Source organism: Euleptes europaea, chromosome 7 (assembly GCF_029931775.1).
Source record: "Euleptes europaea isolate rEulEur1 chromosome 7, rEulEur1.hap1, whole genome shotgun sequence".
In the NCBI taxonomy this organism is placed as follows: domain Eukaryota; kingdom Metazoa; phylum Chordata; class Lepidosauria; order Squamata; family Sphaerodactylidae; genus Euleptes; species Euleptes europaea.
In genome coordinates, this window is record NC_079318.1 from 89950238 (window position 1) to 89974043 (window position 23806).

A 23806-nucleotide genomic window follows, 5' to 3' on the forward strand; every position below is an offset into this window, starting at 1 on the left:
AAGCTCCTGAAAGACTGTATGTTGGAAGATTTTTCTCCCACTAATCTGAGGTCCCAAAAGTGTTTAGCAATGGGGGGAAATCACCTGGGTCACCACATTCCCCATCCACTCTAACCACTACACCACACTGCCTGTAGCTGATAGCCCTGCATTTTGAGGAAAGGATTGCTATTATTGTTGTTGGTGGTGGTGGTGGTTTTTCTATGCCGACTTTCTCCACCACTTAAGGAAGAATCAAACCGGCTGACAATCACCTTCCCTTCCCCTCTCCACAACAGGCACCCTGTGAAGTAGTTGGGGCTGAGAGAGCTCTAAGAGAGCTGTGACTAGCCCAAGGTCACCCAGCTGGCTTCGTGTGTAGGAGAGGGGAAAATCAACCCAGTTCTCCAGATTAGCATCTGCCCCCTCGAGTGGGGAATCAAACCTGGTTCTCCAGATTAGAGTCCACCGCTCTCAACCACTACACCACACCGGATCTCTATTATTATCATCATTACAATTATAATTGTTGTTGTTGTTGTTTTCAATTTTGCCCTCCCTGGCTGAAGCCAGGTTCAGGGTGGTTAACAACATTAAAACCAGCCTACAGGCGCAATAAATATTCATTAAAACGCTGAATCCATCATTAAAATATTCATAGATGATCAATTCAAAACAGCAGATGACGCTAAACAGATGGTTGCCACTGCTAAAACTAATTGCAACCAAACATTTCCCTGTATCCCCTGAACCGAATGCAGTCTGATTGTTTCCCTGCAAGTTACCTTCACATAATAGTTTAACACTTCTTAACGCTGCAGCAGATTTTCCACCACCGGAGCAGGATAGATGTTTTGTTTCCTACTCCCACTAGTTCCAGTGTGCATTTATTATCTGCCGAGCAAAAAAAAAAAGAAAAGAGCACATTAAGTGATCCAGAGTTGCCTAAAATGAAATTTTCTTTTCATTGTTAATATATTCAACTTTTTTTCCCTTCCCCACTTTGACAGTTTATATCTGTTCGACAAGGATCGAAGGGGTGGAAGGGGAGCGAGCCAATGAAACAGGTCCAGATTGGGTTGCCGGCTAAGATGGCCTCTGGGTTGATGAAGGAGCATTCCCTTCCCAAAGGAAAAATTCTTGTGCATGACCAGGGACAATTTGTGCATAAAAATATTTCCCTGTCATAGAAATCAGGCAGCATGGTATAGCCCGATCCCGGAAGCTAAGCAAGGTCAGCCCTGGTTAGTATTTGGATGGGAGACCGCTAGGGTTGCCAGGTCCCTCTTCACAACCAGCGGGAGGTTTTTGGGGCAGAGCCTGTGGAGGGGGAAGATGGGGAGGAGAGGGACTTCAATGCCATAAATGGCCAAAGCGGTCATTTTCTCCAGGGGGACTGATCTCTATCAGCTGGAGATCAGTTGTAATAGCAGGAGATCTCCAGCTAGTACCAGGAGGTTGGCAACCCTTGAGACCACCAAGGAATACTAGGGTTGCTGTGCAGAGGAAGGGCAAACCACCTCTGCCCTTGCTGTGCAGAGGAAGAGCAAACCACTGGCAAATCACCTCTGTTAGTATCTTGTCTTGAAAACCCCATAAGGGTTCCCCATAAGTCCGCTGCAATTTGACGGCACTTCACACACACACACACACACACACATCATAGTAATCATTCACAACTGGATTGGAAAATCCTATGGTAAACAATCCTTTAGCAGCAGATTCAAAGACTTTTAAATTTTATTTATTTCTTTATTTTTCATACTTCTAACTCTTCCTCCCCGAGCGCAGCCTGCTCAGGGCGGGTAACAACATCTAAAACCATACAATACATAGGGTTGCCAGGTCCCTCTTCGCCACCGATGGGAGGTTTTTGGGGCGGAGCCTGAAAAGAGTGGGGTTTGGGTGGAGGGACTTCAACGCCATAGAGTCCAATTGCCAAAGAGACCATTTTCTCCAGGGGAACTGATCTCTATCGGCTGGAGATCAGTTGTAATAGCAGATCTCCAGCTACTACCAGGAGGTTGGCAACAATAACAATACATGATGTCACGTTCCTGTGGAAGTGGGCAATGGGGCTTCCCTAGCGTTGCCAGCTCCAGGTTGGGAAATACCTGGAGATTTTTTGGGGGTGGAGTCTGAGGAGGGCGGGGTTTGGGGAGGGAGGGACTTTGATGCCATAGAGTCCAATGGCCAAAGCAGCCATTTTCTCCAGGGGAACTGATCTCTATCAACTACAGATCAGTTGTAATAGCGGAAGATCTCCAGCCACCACCTGGAGGTTGGCAACCCTAGGCTTCCCCATGTCACGCTTCCCCACATTCTCCCCCTAGCAGCGATTCCCCTCCGCCACTTTGCATTGGTAACTGACTTACTGATGTGGTATTATACAGGTTGAGTATCCCGTATCCTGACTGCTTGGGGCCAGAAGTGGTCCGTATTTCAGATCTTTCCCTATATTGGAATATTTTGGAATTTTTGCATATACATAATGAGATATCTTGGGGATGGGACCCAAATTCTTTTATGTTTTATATACACTTTATACACATAGCCCGAATGTAATTTTAAACAATATTTTAAATAATTTTGTGTACATTGAACCATCAGAAAGCAAAGGTGTAACTATCTCACCAGCATGCCTGAATCAGCTGTTAAACGAGAGTAACAACAAACAATAAGGGGAGGGGCTGTGGCTCAGTGGTAGAGCATCTGCTTGGCATGCAGAAGGTCCCAGGTTCAATCCCCGGCATCTCCAGTTAAAGGGACTAGGCAAGAAGGTGATGTGAAAGACCCCTGCCTGAGACCCTGGAGAGCTGCTGCTGGTCTGAGTAGACAATACTGACTTTGATGGACCAAAGGTCTGATTCAGTATTAGGCAGCTAATGTGTGTTCAATGGCAGGCTTTCATTCTCCTCCTACAATGTGTACACTGTATTTTATTTTTTTTAGGCGAGAGGAAACATTGAAAGCAGGCAGCCCGGATCTGCCTGCATGCCGGCTCAAAGGGTCCGATTTTCAGATCAGTCCAGATATGGGATGTTCAGAGAACGGATACTCTACCTGTATTGGCATCTCACTATGTCAATGACCAATGGGGGGGGGGGGCTTTAAAAACCTTCCTAGTTCGCGCATTCCTGGATGGCCCAGGCTATTCCAATCTCATCAGATCTCAGAAGTTAAGCAGGGTTGGCCCTGGTAAGTATTTGGATGGGAGACCACCAGGGAAGTCCATGGTTATGACACAGAAGCAGGCAATGCAAACAACCTCTGAGCGTCTCTTGTCTTGTCTTTATTTATTTCTTAACGCCTTGCGTCTCCATACTGGGTCATTAGTAGACCATTTGTAAACTACTACTGTGTTGTTTGCTCAATTTGTTTGTGTGAATCATTATCAGAGTTGAATGAATATATATTTTTCAAAAGCAATTGCATTATTGTTACCTATGTGTGTAATTTTGCTGGTGCTTTTATTTTGAATTGCCAGTACCTGGAGGTTGGCAACCCTAGGCTCAAAGGGTCTCAGGCTGAGGAAAGCCCTTCCTGCCACCCGAGACCCTTTGGATCGGTGATCCAGGGATTCCAGCCTAGGAATCCTCTGAGCGCCAAGCGCATGCTGGGCCACGCAGCCCCCTAGCTTGACGCATGGAATTGGACCGAAGGGCCTCGTGGGCCTCTCTTCCTATCCCCAGACATATGGGAGACCTAGATGATGCCCGTTTGGACAGCCCCTCGCGTTCTGCGATGCTCCATCTCCCTCAGGCCAGTTTGCATTCCTTCTGGAGGCCGTGACACCGCCCATGCAACCAGCCGGGAATGTGCCAGAACAAAGGCCGCTGTTTACCCGGCGATGCCGCCGGAGCGTGTTTACCACCTTTTCCCCGAGGCGTGATCATAAATACCCCCTTTTCACTTTTGTCCCTCTCTGCTTTTTCCCCTCCTCCTTCTGGGCTCCAGAGGGTCCCCCCACGAAACCGAATGCCAAGTTCCCATTGGCTCGGGGTTTCTGCAGAGCCGGCATCCCGCCCGGGCTGGCCGTGTTCTTAAACCAAGGGTGCCACCCTCCAGGGCATCCTCGAGAAAGGAGCCGGCCGTCTCCGCTGCCAGTTCTGTCCCTCCATGTGGCTAGGAACTGTACAGTAGCCCACAACCATGGGGTCCCAAGGCAGCTTGGGGCAGGAGAGCATCGTTCTGCTTGCAGTCCTTGTCTCCGCGATGGGTAAGTGCTTCTCATGGTGGTGGGAAGTGGGAAGAAGAAGAAGAGTTGGTTTTTATATGCTGACTTTCTAACCTCTTAAGGATCAAATCAGTTTACAATCGCCTTCCTTTCCCCTCCCCACCTCAGGCAGAACCACAACAGAAGGGTTGGTTTTTATATGCCAACTTTCTCTACCACTTAAGGGAACATAAGAACATAAGAAAGGCCCTGCTGGATCAGACCAAGGCCCATCAAGTCCAGCAGTCTGTTCACACAGTGGCCAACCAGCCAAGGGAGACTCAAACCAGCTTACAATCACCTTCCCTTCCCCTCCCCACAACAGACAGACACCCTGTGAGGTAGGGTGGGGCTGAGAGAGCTCTTAATAGAAGAGCTTAATAGACTAGATCTTAATAGACTAGCCCAAGGTCACCCAGTTGGCTTCATGTGGAGGAGTGGGGCAACCAACCCGGTTCACCAGATTAGCGTCCGCCGCTCATGTGGAGGGCTGGGGAATCAAACCCGGTCCCCCAGATCAGAGTCCACTGCTCCAAACCACCGCTCTTAACCACTACACCACGCTGGCTCTCTGGGAGACAACGGAGAGCCAGCATGAACATCAGAACAGCCCCAGAGTTCCACCTAACCCAGTATTCTGTTTCCAACAAGGGGGCTAGCTAGCCGAAAGCTTACTAAGAAGGGGACAGAGTTGACAGACCTCCTGTCCCTCAGCATCCTATGCAATAGCCCTGAATAGGTTTCTCCTCCTGCATGAACTTTCTGGTAATTCTTAGAGCAGTTTACAGGGAGCTGCCCTAACCTGGGTAGCCCAGGCTAGCCTGAGCTTGTCAGACCTTGGAAACCAAGCAGGGTTGATAATTTTAGAAACCAATAAAAATATTTTTTTAAAAAAGGAAACCAAGCAGGGTTGGCCCTGGTTGGGACTTGGATGGGACTGGGAGACCACCAAAGAAGTCCTAGGATCGCTAGGCAGGGGCAGGCAATGGCAAACCACCTCTTTCTCATCTCTTGCCTTGAAAACCCTACAGGATGGCCATAAATTGGCCTGCAGCTTGATTGCAAAAAGAAAAAAAATGATGTCACATTTTCTCTCCAAGGGTCCAGCATCATGTTTGCAACAGTGGCCAGCCGGATGTCTCTGGGGAGCCCCACAGGCAGGGAATGAAGACAGCACCCCTTGTTGATTTTATATCTGACACCTAGAGGTATACTGCCCTCGAACATGAAGGTTCCATTTATCTATCATGACTCATAGCCATTAGTAGATTTCTCCTCAACTTTTTAGTGTCCAGGGTTTTTTTTTTTTAAGGAATCCAGTACATCATTTATTGGACAGTTTGGCAGAGCTCTGTTTGAATCCCAGCTCTTTTGTGCCTGAAGTCTGAGTCAAGTCTTAAGGGGATCTATCTGTCTCCTGTGTTTTTGTCTCAACCTTCCTCCAAGGAGATTAGGGAGGCATACATGGCTTTCCCTTCCCTACTTTATCCCCACAATAATTCTATGAAGTAGGTTAGGCTAAGACAGAGTATGACTGGCCCAAGGCTACCCATCAAGATCCGTGCCAGAGTGGGGATTCGAACCCAGGTCTCCCAGTTTCTAATCTGATTTTTTAACCAGTACCACACTGGCTTTCATAAGCATCTCATCACAGGGCTGAATCAGATCCAAGGTCCGGCTGTTTCAAAATTTGGTTTCCATCAGGCCAATCATGTAAATACTCACAGCTCGGAGGTGAAGATTCTGATCTTTGTTTGCCCCTTGTATTCAGAGGTATACTGCTCCTGAATGTGGAGGTTTCACTATTAGTTATCGTTGCTGGCAGGCAGCAACTGTCCTGTTTCCCCGTACATTTCATGAATCCATTTTTACTAATATTATTTGTGCAGTGGTTTGTTCGCACTATCTGGTATTCTGAGGTTTTGTAGATTCAGGATCCGTTTAGCTCTCGTGTTTCATTGCTGTCCACAGACCCACCTTCTACAAACCTAATCCTCTTTTTTAAAGCCGTCAAATTCAGGACCACACGACCGTATCATGTGGCAGGATTTTCACACTCTATCAGGTGTGTCAAGAAGTACCTGAGCAGCATGACACGATATAATGTGTTTGTCCCCCATTTGTGCCATATGGTGAGACTCAGGCCATTTAAGCATGGGAGGTTTTGCCTTGGATTTGCTGCTCTCTAGATGCACATTTTCCCCATCCAAATTCTCAAAACTCAACAATAAGCCCCCTTGCAGAGTTTTGAGATGGGGAAAATGTGCATCTCGAGAGCAGCAAATCCAAGGCAAACCTCCCATGCTTAAATGGCCTCAGAGAGCTACCCTATCAGGTTATCTCTGAATCCTATTCAGATCTATTCAGTGAGCCTCCCTCCCAGGAAATTCCTCTTGGGATTATACTGTCCATCTGGGCCAAGGGAGGGGCTGATCTGTAGATAGTCTGGCATTGGGGAAAGGAATTACACTTGGTGGTAAAGAGGAAGGGGCAGTGGCTCAGCGGTAGAGAGCACTCTTGGCATGCGACAGGTCCCAAGTTCAATTCCTCACAACTCCAGTTGCCAGGTAGCCGCTGTCAGGAACGATCTTTGTCTGTCTGAGACCCCAGAAATCCGACATCAGCCAGAGTTCCAAATTGCATGGAGCTTTAGCCTCAAATGTATGATTTGAAAACTAAAAATATTTAATGATATTAAATAGTTCAATTGTGGAACTCCCTGCCCCAGGATGTGGTGATGGCTGCCAACTTGGAAGGCTTTAAGAGGGGAGTGGACATGTTCATGGAGGAGAGGGCTATTCATAGCTTCTAGTCAAAATGGATTCTAGTCAAGATGCATACCTATTCTCTCCGGGATCAGAGGAGCAGGCTTATTATATGAGGTGCTGTGGAACACAGGCAGGATAATGCTGCTGCAGTAGTCTTGTTTGTGGGCTTCCCGGAGGCACCTGGTTGGCCACTATGTGAACAGACTGCTGGAATTGAAGGGCCTTGGTCTGATCCAGCAGGGCTTTTCTTATGTTCTTATGAGTGGACAGGTTCACAGAGGAGAGGGCTATCCATGGCTACTAGTCAAAATAGATACTAGTCATGATGCATACCTATTCCCTCCGATGTCAGAGGAGCTTGCCTATTATATGCAGTGCTGTGGAACACAGGCAGGACAATGCTGCTGCAGTCGCCTTGTTTGGGGGCTTCCTAGAGGCACCTGGTTGGCCACTATGTGAACAGACTGCTGGAATTGATGGGCCTTGGTCTGATCCAGCATGGCTTTTCTTCTGTCCTTATGCTTCCCAAATGGTAAAAGTATGCATGTTTGTTCACCTCGAGAATTTGGATCCCACAAATCTGTTCTCCCAGCACTGGAAGACTTCCATCGGCACAACAAGCCCTTCCACTGGCGGAAGAACTCGTGGCATAAGGGAAGGCACCTTGTGCCTGAGAAAGGTGCCCCTGGAGCAGAACAGATCCATGGGTTCTGACCTTCGGTGCCCACGGGGATCCTTGAACCTTTGCTTCCAGGCCTTTCAAGCATCACCCCTTTCTTTAGTTTGAGACAAATTGGTTGCTTTGCATGCAAATAGATATGAGGTGAGGACTGGTGTCATGGCTTCTAAAGATGCAAAGGCACTAATGATTTCCTCCGCCAAAAGTATTGCGCTATGAAGCTCTGATATTTTCAGTGCATTATGTTTATTGAATGGTTCAGGAATAGAGAGTGAGAAAAGCATAACTGGAACATGGAGTATTAATAAATGCGCGCACACACAAAGAACTGAATGTGACCATAAAAGATGAGTGAGGGGGGATACAGAGAAGAAAATTATCCCAGTAATGACAGTAAAAAGCACCCTTTTACCATTTCAAAGGTAGTAAATTGCTTCCATCTCAGCTGTGAAGTGCATTAGAACAAAGAAAAATATATTTGTGTTACTCTTGAATATCGTCTGAGGTTTTTGGTGGGGGCAGGGATTTAATATAAGACAATGAAAGGCATGCCAGGTTGTTAGGAAAAGGTGTTTTTATTATCCTGTGAACAGCTCAGATTGACAGTTTATGCACAGCCAGCATGGTGTAGTGGTTAAGAGCGGTGGTTTGGAGCGGTGGACTCTAATCTGGAGAACCGGGTTTGATTCCCCCACTCCTCCACATGAGCAGTGGAGGCTAATCTGGTGAACTGGATTTGTTTCCCCACTCCTACACGCGAAGCCAGCTGGTGACCTTGGGCTAGTCACAGTTCTCTTAGAGCTCTCTCAGCCCCACCTGAGAGAGAAGGTAAGGGGAAGGTAAGGTGATTGTAAGCCGGTTTGATTCTTCCTTAAGTGGTAGAGAAAGTCGGCATATAAAAACCAACTCTTCTTCTTCTTCCTCTTCTTCCCCCATATGTATTCTGGCTCATTAAGACTCTTCGCTCACAGCTTGGCTGCTTGCCGCTTTGAATGAGCATCATTCTTATTTTTGTACCGGGGATTATTTTGCCTACATGCTTGAGTTCATACAGAGTTTTTGCACATTGTTCGGCTGTGTGTTTGTTATTTGTTTATATATTTTCTCACTGTTTCATTAGAGTGGTAGTTAAGCTTCATTTTTAGGTGTTTAGATTTATATTCCTGAGCCTACGTGCTGCTCTTCTGCATAACCTCCAGCTAGTAGCAGGAGATCTCCTGCTATTACAACCGATCTCCAGCCGATAAGAGATCAGCTCCCCTGGAGAAAATGGCCTCTTTGGCAATTGGACTCTATGGCATTGAAGTCCCTCCCCTCCTAGACTCTGCCCTCCTCAGGCTCCGCCCCAAAAACCTCTGCCAGTGGCGAAGAAGGCCCTGGCAACCCTAGTTAGAGCATCTGACTAGGACCGAGGAGACTCAGATTCACCTCCCCACTCCTCTGTCCTGAAGGCAGGGTTGCTAGCTCTGGGTTGGGAAATGCCCGAAGATTTCGGGGATGGAGCCTGGGTGGGACAGGGTTTGGGGAGGAACCTCAGCAGGGTAAGATGCCATAGAGTTAGGGTTGCCAGGTCCCTCTTCGCCACCGGCAGGAGATTTTTGGGGGTGGAGCCTGAGGTGGGCGGGGTTTGGGGAGGGGAGGGATTTCAATGCCATAGAGTCCAATTGCCGAAGCTGCCATTTTTCTCCCGGTGATCTGATCTCTATCGGCTGGAGATCAGTTGAATTAGTAGGAGATCTCCTGCTACTACCTGGCAGTTGGCAACCCTACATAGAGTCCACCCTCCAAAGCAGCCATTTTCTCTGATCTTGGTTGTCTGGAGATGAATTGTAATAGCGGGAGAACTCCAGGTAGCACCTGGAGGTTGGCAACCTTACCTGAATGTCACTGGTTGACCCTGGGCCAGTCGCACTCTCTCTCCCTTAGCTGCAACTACTTCACAGGGTTGTTGTGAGGACAGAACGGAAAAGGAAAGATCCATGTATACCACCCAACTTGGAAGAAGGGCAAGCTCAAACTCTACTAAAAGCGACCAGCATCCAAATGATCACATCTGGAATATGTGATCAAGGCACCTTTCTGGAAATGTACATCATGTCTCAAAATATACATCCCAGATGTAGAATTAGGCATTTTTATGGGTTGGTTTTATGACAAAATTTATCATGCGTCATAAACGCAAACCTCTTACAAAGTGCCCTGACAATCTAGACAGGTTCGCACCAGAAATTATATCTACTGCATTATTAAACTCGGCCGAATTTATGCTTTTTTGGGGCCCATTTGTCAATATTTGTACATTATATGTACCATACCCGATGAAATATTCAGAAAGTTCACAGCCAGACATCTCCAGCTTGACTTTAAGAGCTCATTTATGTACCGGAAAGCAGAACTGCTACATTTCATTGTCAGGTTTTTTACAAACAAACAAAACCTTAATTGCCAGTAGTTTCAGGATTGACAAAAGGATCCACGTCTTCCCACAGTGCGTGATTAATGTATGGAACTCACTGCCACATGATACAATGATGATCTCAGATAGGGAGGGGCTATGGCTCAGTGGTAGAGCGTCTGCTTGGCGTGCAGAAGGTCCCAGGTTCAATCTCCAGCATCTCCAGTTAAAGGGACTAGGCAAGAAGGTGATGTGAAAGACCTCTGCCTGAGACCCTGGAGAGCAGCTGCCGGTCTGAGCAGATAATACTGACTTTGATGGACCGAGGGTCTGATTCAGTATAAGGCAGCTTCATGGGGCTTTCAAAAAACTCTGGGAAAATAGGACCTCTAGCTAGCTATTGACCACGTTTTTCTCCTGTCTCCCCTCTAAGTAGGGTTGCCAGGTCCCCCCTGGCCACCAGCAGGAGATGGGGGGGGGATAGGGTTGCCAGATCCAGGTTGGAAAATTCCTGGAGATTTTGGGGAGGAAGCTGCAGAGGACAGGGACCTCAGTGGAGTACTATGCCATAGAGTCTGCCTATCCATTTTCTCCAGGGGAAACTGATCTCTGTAGACTGGAGATGACCCCCAGATCCCACCTGGAGGCTGGCATCCCTAGATTGGCAGCAGCTCTCCAGGGTCTCAGGTTGAGGTCTTTCACGCCACCTACGGCCTGATCCTTTAAATTGGAGATGCCAAAGATTGAACCTGGGACCTTCTGTGTGCCAAGCAGATGCTCTACCACTGAGCTGTGGGGGGGCCCTCCTCTGTCTCCTTCACGGCAACTCGTGGGCCTCTGTGACGGCTTGTGGGCCTCTTGAAAGCATCTGCCTGGCTACGGACAGAAACAGAATGCTGGATTAAGACGAGCCCTTAGGAAGGATTAGGTGGTTCTTGGAAGACAGAGCTCGATGTCTGTTAGCCGTGACAGCTCAATGGAACCTCCATGGATAGGGGCAGCGTATTTTTAACTCCCAGTTGCAGGCAACTAACCACAAGGGAATGCTTTCCCCTCTGTGGCCTACTTGTGGACTTCCTGGAGGCACCTGGCTTGCCACTAGTGAGAAACTTCCTTTGCTAGTACAAAATGAGATCCCACAACCAGAAGGTTGATCTAGTAAAGCCTAGAAAAAGAAACAACAGGTTCCGCTGCTTTGCCTGCTGTGAGACATTCAGAGAGGGCTGCCTGCAGTTACCAGCCTCCAGGTGGGGCCTGGAGATCTCCCTGGATTCCAGCTCATCTTCGGACTACAGAGATAGGGTTGCCAACCTCCAGAGATCTCCCGCTATTACAACCGATCCAGCCAATAGAGATCAGTCCATCTGGAGAAAATGGCTGCTTTGGCAATTGGACTCTATGGCATTGAAGTCCCTCCCCTCCCCAAACCCCACCCTCCTCAGGTTCTGCCCCAAAAACCTCCCGCCAGTGACGAAGAGGGACCTGGCAACCCTACCAGCAGAAGATGACTTCCACCCCTAGGCATGCTGAGTAGGAAAAGAGCAAGAGTAAAATCTCCCAGCTCAGGGAAACTGTCCACGCGGTGGAATTTGCACTCGAAGGCGGAACAAAAGGCGAGGATTGTGCAGCGCACAATGCTTCCCTTTGACGCCAAAGGTTCTGGGAAACTCAGCAATGTTCTGCAGACATTTGAGGGGTGTTGGTGGAGAGGGCAGTGAGCTTCTGCCGAAGGAGCCTCCCAGATTCCAAATGGATGGAGGAGGGAGCGGAGGAGTACAACAGAGTCTTACACAGCCGGGGACAGTGAGCCATTCTCAAGAGCCGAGACCTTGCATGCTCTTCCCTTAGAACAATGGGGATTTGTACACCTCCACTTTGTGCTATGGGACCCTGATGCCGTTACTCCAGTGTCAGTCTGCACAGCCTCCATTTTCAGGCTAGTACTAAACACTTAGGTTGATCCCGGGACTTGACACAGGGCTGCCAACTGTGGGTTGGGAAATTCCTGGAGAATTCACGGGTGCAGCCTGGGAAAGGTGGGTTTGGGGAGGGGAGGGACCTCAGTGGGGTACAATGACATATAGAGTCCATCTGGAGATCAGCTGTATTTCAGGGCGATCTTCAGGGCCCACCTGGAGGTTGGCAATCCTCACTCCGCCCTTTTCCAAGCATTCCATTTCTCCTGTGTCCCCTGGAGAGCTCCCTGTACGGAGGCAGTCTACCTCTGAATTCCAGATAGTGATGACAAGTAACATGCCCTGCTTGTGAGTCCAGAGACCGTTGGCTGATTGCTGTTGGAAACAGGAGGCTTTGCTGGGCAAACATTTGCCTGCCTGCCTGCCTGCCTGCCTTCCTTCCTTCCTTCCTTCCTTCCTTCCTTCCTTCCTTCCTTCCTTTCCTTTCCTTTCCTTTCCTTTCCTTTCCTTTCCTTTCTAATTGAGACCTGAAGGGGCTCCCAAAATCATTTTCTCCTCTATTTTCTCCCCAAAAAAACATCCCTGCAAGGTAGGCTAGGCTGAGAGAGAATGACTGGCCCAAGGTCACCTAGTAAGCTACGTGGCTACGTGCCAAACTGGGAATTCAAACTATGGTCTCTCATATCCCAGTATGATACTCTAACCACTACACCCCATTGGGTCTCCAGTGGGACTTTTTTGCATCCTTAAAGGAAAATTTATTTATTTATGAGGTAGTTCCAGCCCTGGCATGTTACCTGAAGATGTAACAAAAGAGAGAATAGTGGAGATGGCTTTATATTAGAAACAAGGCCATCAATTTTACTTGAGAGGACAAGTTAATTTACATTTTAATTTGTGTTTTCACCGGCGGTGCCAATTCCTTGGCTTTTATTGCCGCTTTATGTCCGTTGGTGTCTTTCAAATAGTAATTGGTTATATTTCTATCGTACCAGTGCTAATTGGATTCACACTGCTACCATTCAGCGACGCCGCCTCCTTAGACAGTTCACCAGATCTACATCTGACGGATAACTGACTGAGCGCTCTTTCAGATAGGAATTTGAAAACAGATCTGGAAAATCCGAAAGAGCAAATAATGCAGATATGTTTAAGTGAACTGACTATCAGATTACAAATGAGTGAACCTTTACTTAGCGTATGTAAGCGCATCGGAAGAGCCCTGCTGGATGAGATTTAAGAACCATCTAGGCTAGGATCCTGTTTCCCACAGTGGCCAAAGGCCTGTGTGCAGAAAGCCCCCCCGCATGAACTGGGGGGGGGTCTCCTAGGGTTGTCAACCTCCAGGTATTAGCTGATGATCTTCTGCTATTACAACTGATCTCCAACCGATAGAGATCATTTCACCTGGAGAAAATGGCCTCTTTGGCCATTGGACTCTATGGCAATGACGGCCCTCCCCTCCTCAAACCCCACCCTCCTTAGGCTCCGCCCCAAAAACCTCCCGCAGGTGGCGAAGAGGGAACTGGCATTCCTAGGGTCTCCCCCTATTGTTGACCCCTCAACAACTATTGAGAGGTACACTGCCTTTGAACATGGAGGTACACGATCCAGGAACAGATTGGCATGCAGAGGTATAATCACTTCAGATGAAAAAACAAAGCCATTGAGAGGCGCCCTCTTCATCCATGGCGATGGCAGAAGGTGCCGTCAAGCCGCAGCCGACTTCTGGCGACCCCGTAGGGTTTTCAAGGCAAGGGACGAGCAGAGGTCGTGTGCCATTGTCTGCCTCTGCGTCGCGACCCTGGACTTCCTTGGCGGTCTCCCATTCAAGTACTAACCAGGGCGGACCCTGCTTAGCAGCCAAGATTTGACTTGGTCTTTTATGCATGGCTGTTTCCCCCGCGGTCACCCCTCCAACAACTCGGGTCTTTGTTTTGTTTACGCCTGCCGTTTCAGACTGTCAGAGGTCACCTCGCTCTCCCCCTGCGTTTCCCAGGACCTGTTTTAGCTTTAATTTGAAAACGTGGACGAAACATGGGGAAAGGCGGGATGTGCGAGATGACCTCTGACGGTCGGAAACGGCATAAATAATCAAGACAAAGACCCAAAGTCGTAGAATCATAGAGTTGGAAAAGACCACCAGGGTCATCTAGTCCAACCCCCTGCACAATGCAGGAAATTCACAACTACCTCTCCCTAAACACCCCCAGTGACCCCCTACTCCATGCCCAGAAGATGGCCAAGATGCCCTCCCTCTCATGAACTGCCTAAGGTCATAGAATCAGCCTTGCTGACAGATGGCCATCTAGCCTCTGTTTAAAAACCTCCAGGGAAGGAGAGTTCACCGCCTCCCGAGGAAGCCTGTTCCATTGAGGAACCGCTCTAACGGTTAGAAAATTCTTCCTAATGTCTAGGCGGAAACTCTTTTGATTTAATTTCAACCCGTTGGTTCTGGTCGTCGGAGGGGTGACCGTGAAGAAAACAGCCATGCATAAAAGGCCAAGAAGATCAAGCTTGCCTGGGCCAACTGCAAACGTGTCTAATTTAAGACTCTGAACTAGCAGATGGCATGGGCAAGACAGTGATGTTCAAGAAGGCATTTTTTTTTAAAGGTTAGAACTGTAGTAGAATGGAACAGCCCACAAAGGCATCGTATAATGGAATAGAATTGTAATCCACCTGCTTTCACTGCATTGCCTTGACCTTATAATTCACTGGAGAGCCAGCATGGTGTAATGGTTAAGAGCAGTGGTTTGGAGCGGTGGAGTCTGATCTGGAGAACCAGGTTGGATTCCCTACTCCTCCATATGAGCGGCAGATGCTAATCCGGTGAACTGGATTTGTTTCCCCACTCCTCCACACGAAGCCAGCTGGGTGACCTTGGGCTGGTCACCGCTCTCTTAGAGCTCTCGCAGCTCCACCTACCTCCCAGGGTGCCTGTGGTGGGGAGGGGAAGGGAAGGTGATTGTAAGCCGGTTTGAGTCTCCCTTAAGAGGTAGAGAAAGTCGGCATCTAAAAGCCAACTCTTCTTCTTTCTGTGTTGTTTATAGTATATCTGCCTTAGATAGTTTTGGGGTTTTTTTGTTCACATTGTTCTCTAATTCTGTCATCCTGGTCCTATTGCGTTGCTCACTGGTTGTCCTATGCCATCTGCGCGCACTGATTTGTATCCTGTAAAATGCCTGGAGTCTTAGTGAGACAGCTGGACTATAAATAAAGGAAAAGCAAAATAAAAGAAATCTTTTGGCAGTACATTCCATAGGACAGTCGTGCGGCACGTAATGAACACAGCCATGGGCTTTTAGCTGAAGACGTTAGCCCAGGCTTGCAACTTTGGGCTACTGAGTCCATGAAGCGCTGAAATGACCTTTTCTCTCTCTTTCTCCCTCTCTCTCCCTTTTGCAGTGCTAACTCCGACCTTAGCCATTCACGTTTACACGGACCGGGAGGTCCACGGCAGGGTGGGCTCCAAAGTCACGCTTTCCTGCACCTTTTGGTCGAGGGAATGGATCTCCGATGACATTTCGATCACTTGGCACTTTCAGTCGGAGCATAGCAGAGACAGCATTTCAGTAAGAGGCTTTCCTCTCTCTCCAAGGGGGATATTCTTAGAGGGGTGGAACCAGTGTCTGTGTGGAAGCCACAGAAAAGATCTGTACCATTCAGAGGGCTTTGCAATGAATAAAACTGCCTCCAGCACACCTTGCCTGCCAATGGGATTTTTGTGAGTAAATAATAACCATATTGCACATGAACAGGTATGAGTATATCCTAAAGGTGCATGTAGGGTTGCTACATCCCTCTTCGCCACCAGCGGGAAAGTCTTGGAGATTTTAGGGTAGAGCCTCTGGAGACTGGAGGGGGGGTGGGCTTAGCTAGATACAGTGCTATCAAGTCCACCCTCTAAAGCAGCTGTTTTCTCCAGAAGATCTGATCTCTGTTGCCTGGAGATCAATTGTAATTCTGGGAGATCTCCAGGCCCCATGTGTGGGTTGGGGCAGTTGTTTATCTTATCTGCACTCCCCCATCCCAAAAGCTCAGAGTTGCTTATCAGTGTTTTCCACAAGGTCTCCCTTTCCGGCTGCATACAAAAGCAGGTAGACTTGCAAGATGGGCTTAAAGTAGGGTTGCCAAGTCCTTCTTTGAAACCAGCAGGAGGTTTTTGGGGTGGAGCCTGAGGAGATTGGGGTTTGGGGAGGGACTTCATTGCCATAGAGTCCGATTGCCAAAGCAGCCATTTTCTCCAGGGGAACTGATCTCTATCGGCTGGAGATCAGTTATAATAGCAGGAGATCTCCAGCTAGTACCTGGAGGTTACAACAAAAATAAACTCGAGCTACCTTCAAAACTAGTACAAAAATAGGTAGCTTCAATGGCTAAAGCATATGACAATTTAAAGTTAGTAATAAATCCAGTAAGCTCCTTATATAGTTGGCAATCTTATGCATTTTTCTCATACAATATATAAACATGTGCATCCATCACAGTATTCACAATAGGTCAATTTCACCATACATATCAAAGAATCCACTTAGCGTGGTAAGAGTCTGTCTTATAGAGCCGACATTTGTTATGAACAGTCCAATGAATCATCAAACAAGGATTGTAAAGACATATACAATTGGCAGGTACAGGTGACCGCTTATTTTAACCCATACTGCGCTTGTACAGTTCTGGTCACCACACCTAAAAAAGGATATTACAGAGCTTGAGAAGGTGCAGAAAAGAGCAACCAAAATGATTAGGGGACTGCAGCAACTGTCCTATGGGGAGCGGTTAAGACGCTTAGGGCTGTTTAGCTTGGAAAGAAGGCGGCTGAGGGGAGACATGATAGAGGTCTATAAAATTATGCATAGTTTGGAGAGAATGGACAGGGAGAAGTTTTTCTCCCTCTCCCATAATACTAGAACACAGGGTTATCTGCTAAAGCTGGAGGGTGAGAGATTCAAAACAGATAAAAGGAAGTATTTTTTCACACAACGCATACATAGTTAAATTGTGGAACTCCCTGCCCCAGGATGTGGTGATGGCTGCCAGCTTGGAGGGCTTTAAGAGGGGAGTGGACATATTCATGGAGGAGAGGGGTATTCATGGCTGTTAGTTAGAATGGATACTAGTCGTGCTGCATAGCTATTCTCTCTAGTATCAGAGGAGCATGCCTATTATTTTGGGTGCGGTGGAACACATGCAGGATAAATGCTGCTGCAGTCGCCTTGTTTGGGGGCTTCCTAGAGGCACCTGGTTGGCCGCTGTGTGAACAGACTGCTGGACTTGATGGGCCTTGGGCTGATCCAGCAGGGCCTTTCTTATGTTCTTAATTGTCAACCATAAATAAATTGTTCGCTTATTCTGTCCCGTCTTTATATTTCTTAGCTCATTTGACTTATTCTGTAGCATTTCTTAAACAATATGTTTGTGTTAGTAAATTAGATTAGAATTCTTAACACATGCAATCATAATTAGTAATTTTAACATATTCTATAACATTTCTTAATCTTGATCTGGGCCAGCGAGGCAAGGCCTGACCTGACCAAGTGACGTTTACGTCACATCCAGCCCTTGTAACAAATGGGTTTGACACCCCTGCTCTAGATTGATCAGCTCTGCGGGATCTTTGCTAATGAGTTGTTCACATCTGTTCCCTTTGATTCCTTTCTCTCTCACCCCCTCCACAGATATTTCATTATGCAAAAGGCCAGCCATACATAGATGACATTGGGACTTTCAAGGATCGCATCTCATGGATCGGAGACCCTGGTTGGAAAGATGGTTCTATTGTCATCTACAACTTGGACTACACAGACAATGGAACTTACACCTGTGACGTCAAGAACCCGCCCGACATCGTGGGGAAGTCGTCTCAGGTCATGCTCTACGTCTTTGAAAATGGTAATGTGACATGGCCGAGACGTGTTTCCACCACTCCATATGAAAATGTGGATAAGTGAACTGAAAAGGGTTTGAAACTATTGGTTGTAGGATCCGTGAAGAAACTGATGGGATGCAGAGCTTGAGAAGGTGCAGAAATGAGCAACCAAAATGATAAGGGGACTAGTGCAACTGCCCTATGAGCAGTTAAAACTCTTAGGGCTGTTTAACTTGGGAAAAAGGCGGCTAAGGGGAGACATGATAGAGGTCTATAAAATTATGCATGGTAGGGAGAGAGCGGACAGGGGGAAGCTTTTCTCCCTCTCTCATACTACTATAGAATGCGGGGTCATCTGCTGAAGCTGGGGGGTGAGAGATTCAAAACTGATAAAAGGAAGCATTTCTTCACACAACACATAGTTAAATTGGGGAACTCCCTGCCTCAGGATGTGGTGATGGCTGCCAACTTGGAAGGCTTTAAGAAGGGATTGGACATGTTCATGGAGGAAAGGGCTATTAATGGATACATGGATGCTAGCCATGATCAGAGAAGCATGCCGAATATATTAGGGGCTGTGGAACACAGACAGGATGGTGCTGCGGCAGTTGTCTTGTTTGTGGAGGCACCTGGTTGGCCACTGTGTGAACAGACTTCTGGACTTGATGGGTCTTGGTCTGATCCAACATGGCTTTTCTTATGTTCTTATGTTCATAAGATTATTAATGATTTGAAAGACCATATTTCTGAGATGCAGAGCCCAATCTTTATGTACAGAAAATGACAGGACCAGCTGCAGACAAGACACTTTATTCTTTTGAAAATTTTGTAAGGCAGACAACAGTAAACTTGCAGCATACTAAGTCCAACGTAGTGTCTACGGATCTGGATATCTCATCCTGTTTAGCTAACCTGCAAGGTTTAAATCCAGGAGCCCCGTGGCGCAGAGTGGTAAAGCTGCAGTACTGCAGTCCAAGCTCTGCTCACGACCTGAGTTCGATCCTGACGGGAGTTGGTTTCAGGCAGCCGGCTCAAGGTTGACTCAGCTTTCCATCCTTCCGAGGTCGGTAAAATGAGGACCCAGCTTGCTGGGGGTAAAGGGAAGATGACTGGGGAAGACAACGGCAAACCACCCCATAAAAACAAAGTCTGCCTAGTAAATGTCAGGATGTGACGTCACCCCATGGGTCAGGAATGACCTGGTGCTTGCACAGGGGACCTTTACCTTTACCTTTTTAAGGTTTAAATCTTGTCTCACAACCTTTGTGCATTCAGGACCACACTGCAAAGTCAACCCCAGCTTCAGATTCACCTGAGTAAAAAGGAAGGCCTGAACACATATGTGATGGATATAACCATTTTCTCTGAATTTATACAGTCCTAAACCTTATAGAGAAGGCAGAATACAAGAGTGTTTCTCATGGAAATACAACATAGTTAGGGCTACAGAGTAGTATTGTCTACTCTGACTGGCAGCCGCTATCTGAAGTCTCAGCTGCAGGCCTTTCACATCATCCTTTTAACTGAAGATGCTGAGGGTTGAACCTGGGACGTTCTGCATGCAAAGCATGTGAACACACATGAAACTGCCTTCTACTGAGCCATACCCTTGGTTTATCCAGGTCAGTCTAGTCTGCTCTGACTGGCAGGAGCTCTCCAGGGTCTCGGGCAGACGTCTTTTTTCACATCACCTACTACCTGATCCTTTTAACTGGAGATGCTAGAGACTGAACCTCGGGATGTTCTGTATGCCACGCAGACGCACTACCACTGTGTTACAGCCCATCCCCTGCGAGGGAAATAATTTTAGGTGATTATCCTGGCCACGCTCCAGTGGGGCCGTTCAGAACTGATTGACGATGTGCAATTAAGGCAGCGGCGTAAGGCTCTGAAACTGTTCTAATCTGCTCAGCAAGAACAGCAAGCTCAGTTTTGCAGATAAGTATCCTGCCTGATGCCGGCATGCAGGAAGGAGAAAATTATCAGGAGGCTGAAAGGGAAAGGTTTCACGTTGTGCCTGTATCAGCAATGGGTGGGGGAACCCAGGAGTAAGTTGAGCGCGTGGAAAAGGGACGCCGCGGTGAGAGAATTCCTAGCGTGCAATTCTTAACAGAGACCTCCTTTTCTTCAGTGCCTGTCAGGTATGGCGTGGTTTTGGGAGCCGTCATTGGAGGTGTTCTGGTTATCGTCCTCGTCGTGTTGGTCATTGCCTATCTCATCAGATACTGCTGGCTGAGAAGACAAGCGACTTTGCAAAGGAGACTCAGGTAAAGCACGAGGCTCGGTGGACTGGCCGAAGGTGTTAGGCCTTTTGAACACGTGAAGCTGCCTTATACTGAATCAGACCCTGGGTCCATCGAAGTCAGTATTGTCTACTCAGACCAGCAGCGGCTCTCCAGGGTCTCAGGCAGAGGTCTTTCACATCGCCTACTACTTGCCTAGTCCCTTTAACTGGAAATGCCGGGGATTGAACCTGGGATCTTCTGCATTCCAAGCAGAGGCTCTACCACCAAGCCACAGTCCCTGCATGGCTGTTTCCCTCGCCATCACCCGTCCAATGACTTTGGGTCTTTGTGTCGATTATGCATGCCGTTTCCAACCATCAGAGGTCGTCTTGCTCTCCCCACTCGTTTCTGCCCCCGTTTTCAAGGACCTGTTCACCACAAATTTGAAAACGTGGGCAAAATGTGCAGACACACAGGGGAGAGCGAGGCGACCTCTGATGGTCAGAAATGGCATGCGTAATCAAATGTCACAGGAGACGGACAACTACAAAAAAGGCTGCCATGAGAGGCAGAAATATCCACAAAATGTCAGGGAATGAGGTCATACATAACTCTCAATAACTACACCAGCATGGTGTAGTGGTTAAGAGCGGTGTTTTGGAGTGGTGGAGTCTGATCTGGAGAACCAGGTTTGATTCCCCACTCCTCCACATGAAGCCAGCTGGCTGACCTTGGGCTACTCACGCACTCTCAGCCCCACCTACCTCACAGGGTGTCTGTTGTGGGGAGGGGAAGGGAAGGTGATTGTCGGCCGGTTTGATTCTCCCTTGAGTGGCAGAGCAAGTTGGCATATAAAAACCAACTTTTCTTCTTCTTCTTCAACATTTTAGGCAGAAGCTCTGTTTAACAGGAAGCCTTTTCAAATGACCATAGTGTTTAAAAATATTTTCTCACATACACACTGCTTACTGTCCGTCCTTGTGCTATGGTGTCAGCTGCCGGGCAGCTTTCCAAAAACCTGGCAATCAGATCTTCAATTGCCAATCGGAAGCCTTGCTGGGCAAAAGCCCCACCTGTCCCATCCACTTTGTACAAATACTTGGTGGGGCCAGGAGTACCATGTTGGAGACCAGTGACTTGTTAAATAAATAAATAGCCCCTATGCCCTCTTGCTTTCTAAAAGCACCAGTGATTCTTAATTTAGAAACTCTTAAACTCCTTCCTGCTTCAGTTCCCAAGGGTCTTTGCACAGGAACATGTGACGTTCGCCTCCAAATGCCAGGAGCCACTCAGAAACCTACCCTGTAAGCTGTCTTCTTTCAAGCAGTCAAGATTGCATCTGGGGAGTGACCGGCTTTTGTTTTCATTTCATTTCAGCGCTATGGAGAAAGGCAGGCTGAGGCTTGGCAAGGATTCATCGAAACGAGGTCGCCAGGTAAGTGAGAGTCAGACCTGGCACGGCGCCAGAAAATCTGGGCGAGGAAAAACAGCAGGAATGCAAGGTGGGGTTGCCAACAACCTCCAGGTGGTAGCTGGAGATCTCCTGGGATTAAAAATGATATCCAGGAGATAGAGGTTCGTTCACCTGGAGAAAAGAGCCGCTTTGGAAGGTGGAATCTATGGCATTGAAGTCCCTTCCCCACTCAAACCCCACCCTCCTCAGGATCCACCCTCCAAATCTCCAGGTATTTCCCAACCTGGACCTGGCAACTCTAATGCAAGCAGCCTATAAATACAACAAAGTTGGCAACCCTGCAAGTTCTTCCTAGTAAGCCCACCTTCTCACCCAGAAGACGAGAGCCGCATGGTATTATGGCTATTGCCAACTATGCTTGTATACAGATCCTCTTCTCTGCAGTCTCCGCTCAGTCGTCTGTTGCCTGTTATTCACACTTAAAGCCAGCATGGAGTAGTGGTGAAGAGCAGTGGTTTGGAGCGGTGGAGCCTGATCTGGAGAACTGGGTTTGATTCCCCACTCCTCCACATGAGCAGCAGATGCTAATCTAGTAAACCGGGTTGGTTTCCCCACTCCTACACATGAAGCCAGCTGGGTGACCGTGTGCTAGTCACAGTTCTCTTCGAGCTCTCTCAGCCCCACCTACCTCACAGGTAGGGTTGCCAGGTGCCCGCTGGTGGAGGGCAAACCCCCGGTCGGTGGGCAAACGTGCACGAGTGTGCGCATACGGTGCGCGTCACTTCTGGTTTATAACCCGAAGTGCCTCCTCGCGAGGGGTCTTTACCTCTTAGTTTGAGTGGTAAAGGGCCGCTTTACCGCAAACTAAGAGGTAAAGGCCCCTTCCCGTTCTAAACAGGAAGTGCCGTGCGTGCGCCGACACACGAGCGATTACAAAGAAAAGCCTCCCGCCGGAGGAGAGGAGGCACCTGGCAACCCTACCCACAGGGTGTCTATTGTGGCGAGGGGAAGGGGATTGTAAGCCGGTTGGATTCTTCCTTAAGTGGTAGAGAATGTCGGCCTATAAAAACCAGCTCTTCTTCTTCAACTTCTTCCGGGTCCTTCTTTATTCTCCCCGCCAGACACCAGTCCTGTACGCTATGCTGGACCACAGCCGCCTCACCAAGTCCTCCAGCGAGAAGAAATCCAAGGGAGGCCTGGGCGACTCCCGCAAGGATCGGAAATAGCGGTTAGCAGGCAGGAAAGGTACCCAGAAGAAGGCGGGCGAGAAGAAGGTCATCATGACCATCGAGATGGAACTGAAGAAGGACCAGCTCGAGGCGGAAGGCCTCAGGCCCGCCGTCAAGTCCCCCAGCAAGAACAGCCTCAAAAACGCCCTCATGAACATCATCAAAATCGATTCGGAAAAGTGATTTGGGACAACGGGAATATCCTAGCCCTTCATTTCCTCAGAAGAGGGACCTGGGATCCATCCCCCTTCTCTTTGCTTTGGCTCTCTGCCTGGCCTATCTAGTCAGGGGCTGAAGGGATTTTGGTACATTCCTGCCCGAGCCGGCTTGGTCTCCATCCCTCTCTCTTTCCTTAACTTTGACAGAGAGACCTCCACCTTATTATACGTAATGCAAAGCACAAGGCGCCTCCGCTCTTAACTCTATTAATAATCCCCCAGACTTTGTGTATTCATAGAAGGAGGAGGCAAATTGAGGCCGGATCATCACTGGCAAGGAACCAACCTGCCACCTCCCTATATTAGCAGCCTCTTTGTCTGCCTGAGATGTCAGGGGACAGCCGGGGCTGTCTTGGGACACCACTCTGTCCAAGCTTTGCTAAGGTCAACGTTGAGGCCTTGCGTCCCCGCCGCCCACAGCATCTCAGGTGGGAATATCGAGGAACCCTGTGTGGTCCCAAGGCCCCAATGAGAAAAAAAGTTGTAGATGAAGGGAACACACCCAGGACTTTACTCTAGTCCTTCCAGGTAGAGTTCAGGTCTTCCATTTTGGGCGACCGTTCCCCTTGAGACGCAGGAGCCGAACTCCCGTCAGCCACTGGGTCTGATACGATGCCATAAGGGCTAGATAGTTAAGTGTCCCGTTCCGCTAGCATCCTTGCCAACATCCTGGCCCTCAAAACACTGATTAAAAAGACTCCCAAATTGTACAAAGGTACCTTTTCCTGCATGAACGGCTGTGACAACCTCTTCCGCTTGGTGTTTTCCGAGCACGGGTGTAATTTTTCTTTTCCTTTTTAATCCAAGGACCAAAAATACATATATGGGGTTTTCCCCCTGAAATTTAAGAGGATGGTTTAATTCCCTTCTGTAGCTTCTAGGTTTCTCACTTCCTGTC

General features: G+C 48.2%; 1 protein-coding gene across 1 annotated transcript; it reads left to right on the top strand.

Annotated features, from left to right (window-relative positions):
* Positions 1–4024: 4024 nt before the first annotated feature.
* Positions 4025–22924, top strand: MPZ (myelin protein zero). Its single transcript, XM_056852974.1, has 6 exons — positions 4025–4198; positions 15362–15528; positions 17632–17845; positions 19954–20089; positions 21425–21482; positions 22583–22924. The coding sequence occupies exons 1-6, from the start codon at positions 4132–4134 to the stop codon at positions 22685–22687; spliced, it is 747 nt and encodes a 248-aa protein (XP_056708952.1). The 5' UTR covers positions 4025–4131; the 3' UTR covers positions 22688–22924.
* Positions 22925–23806: the final 882 nt, after the last annotated feature.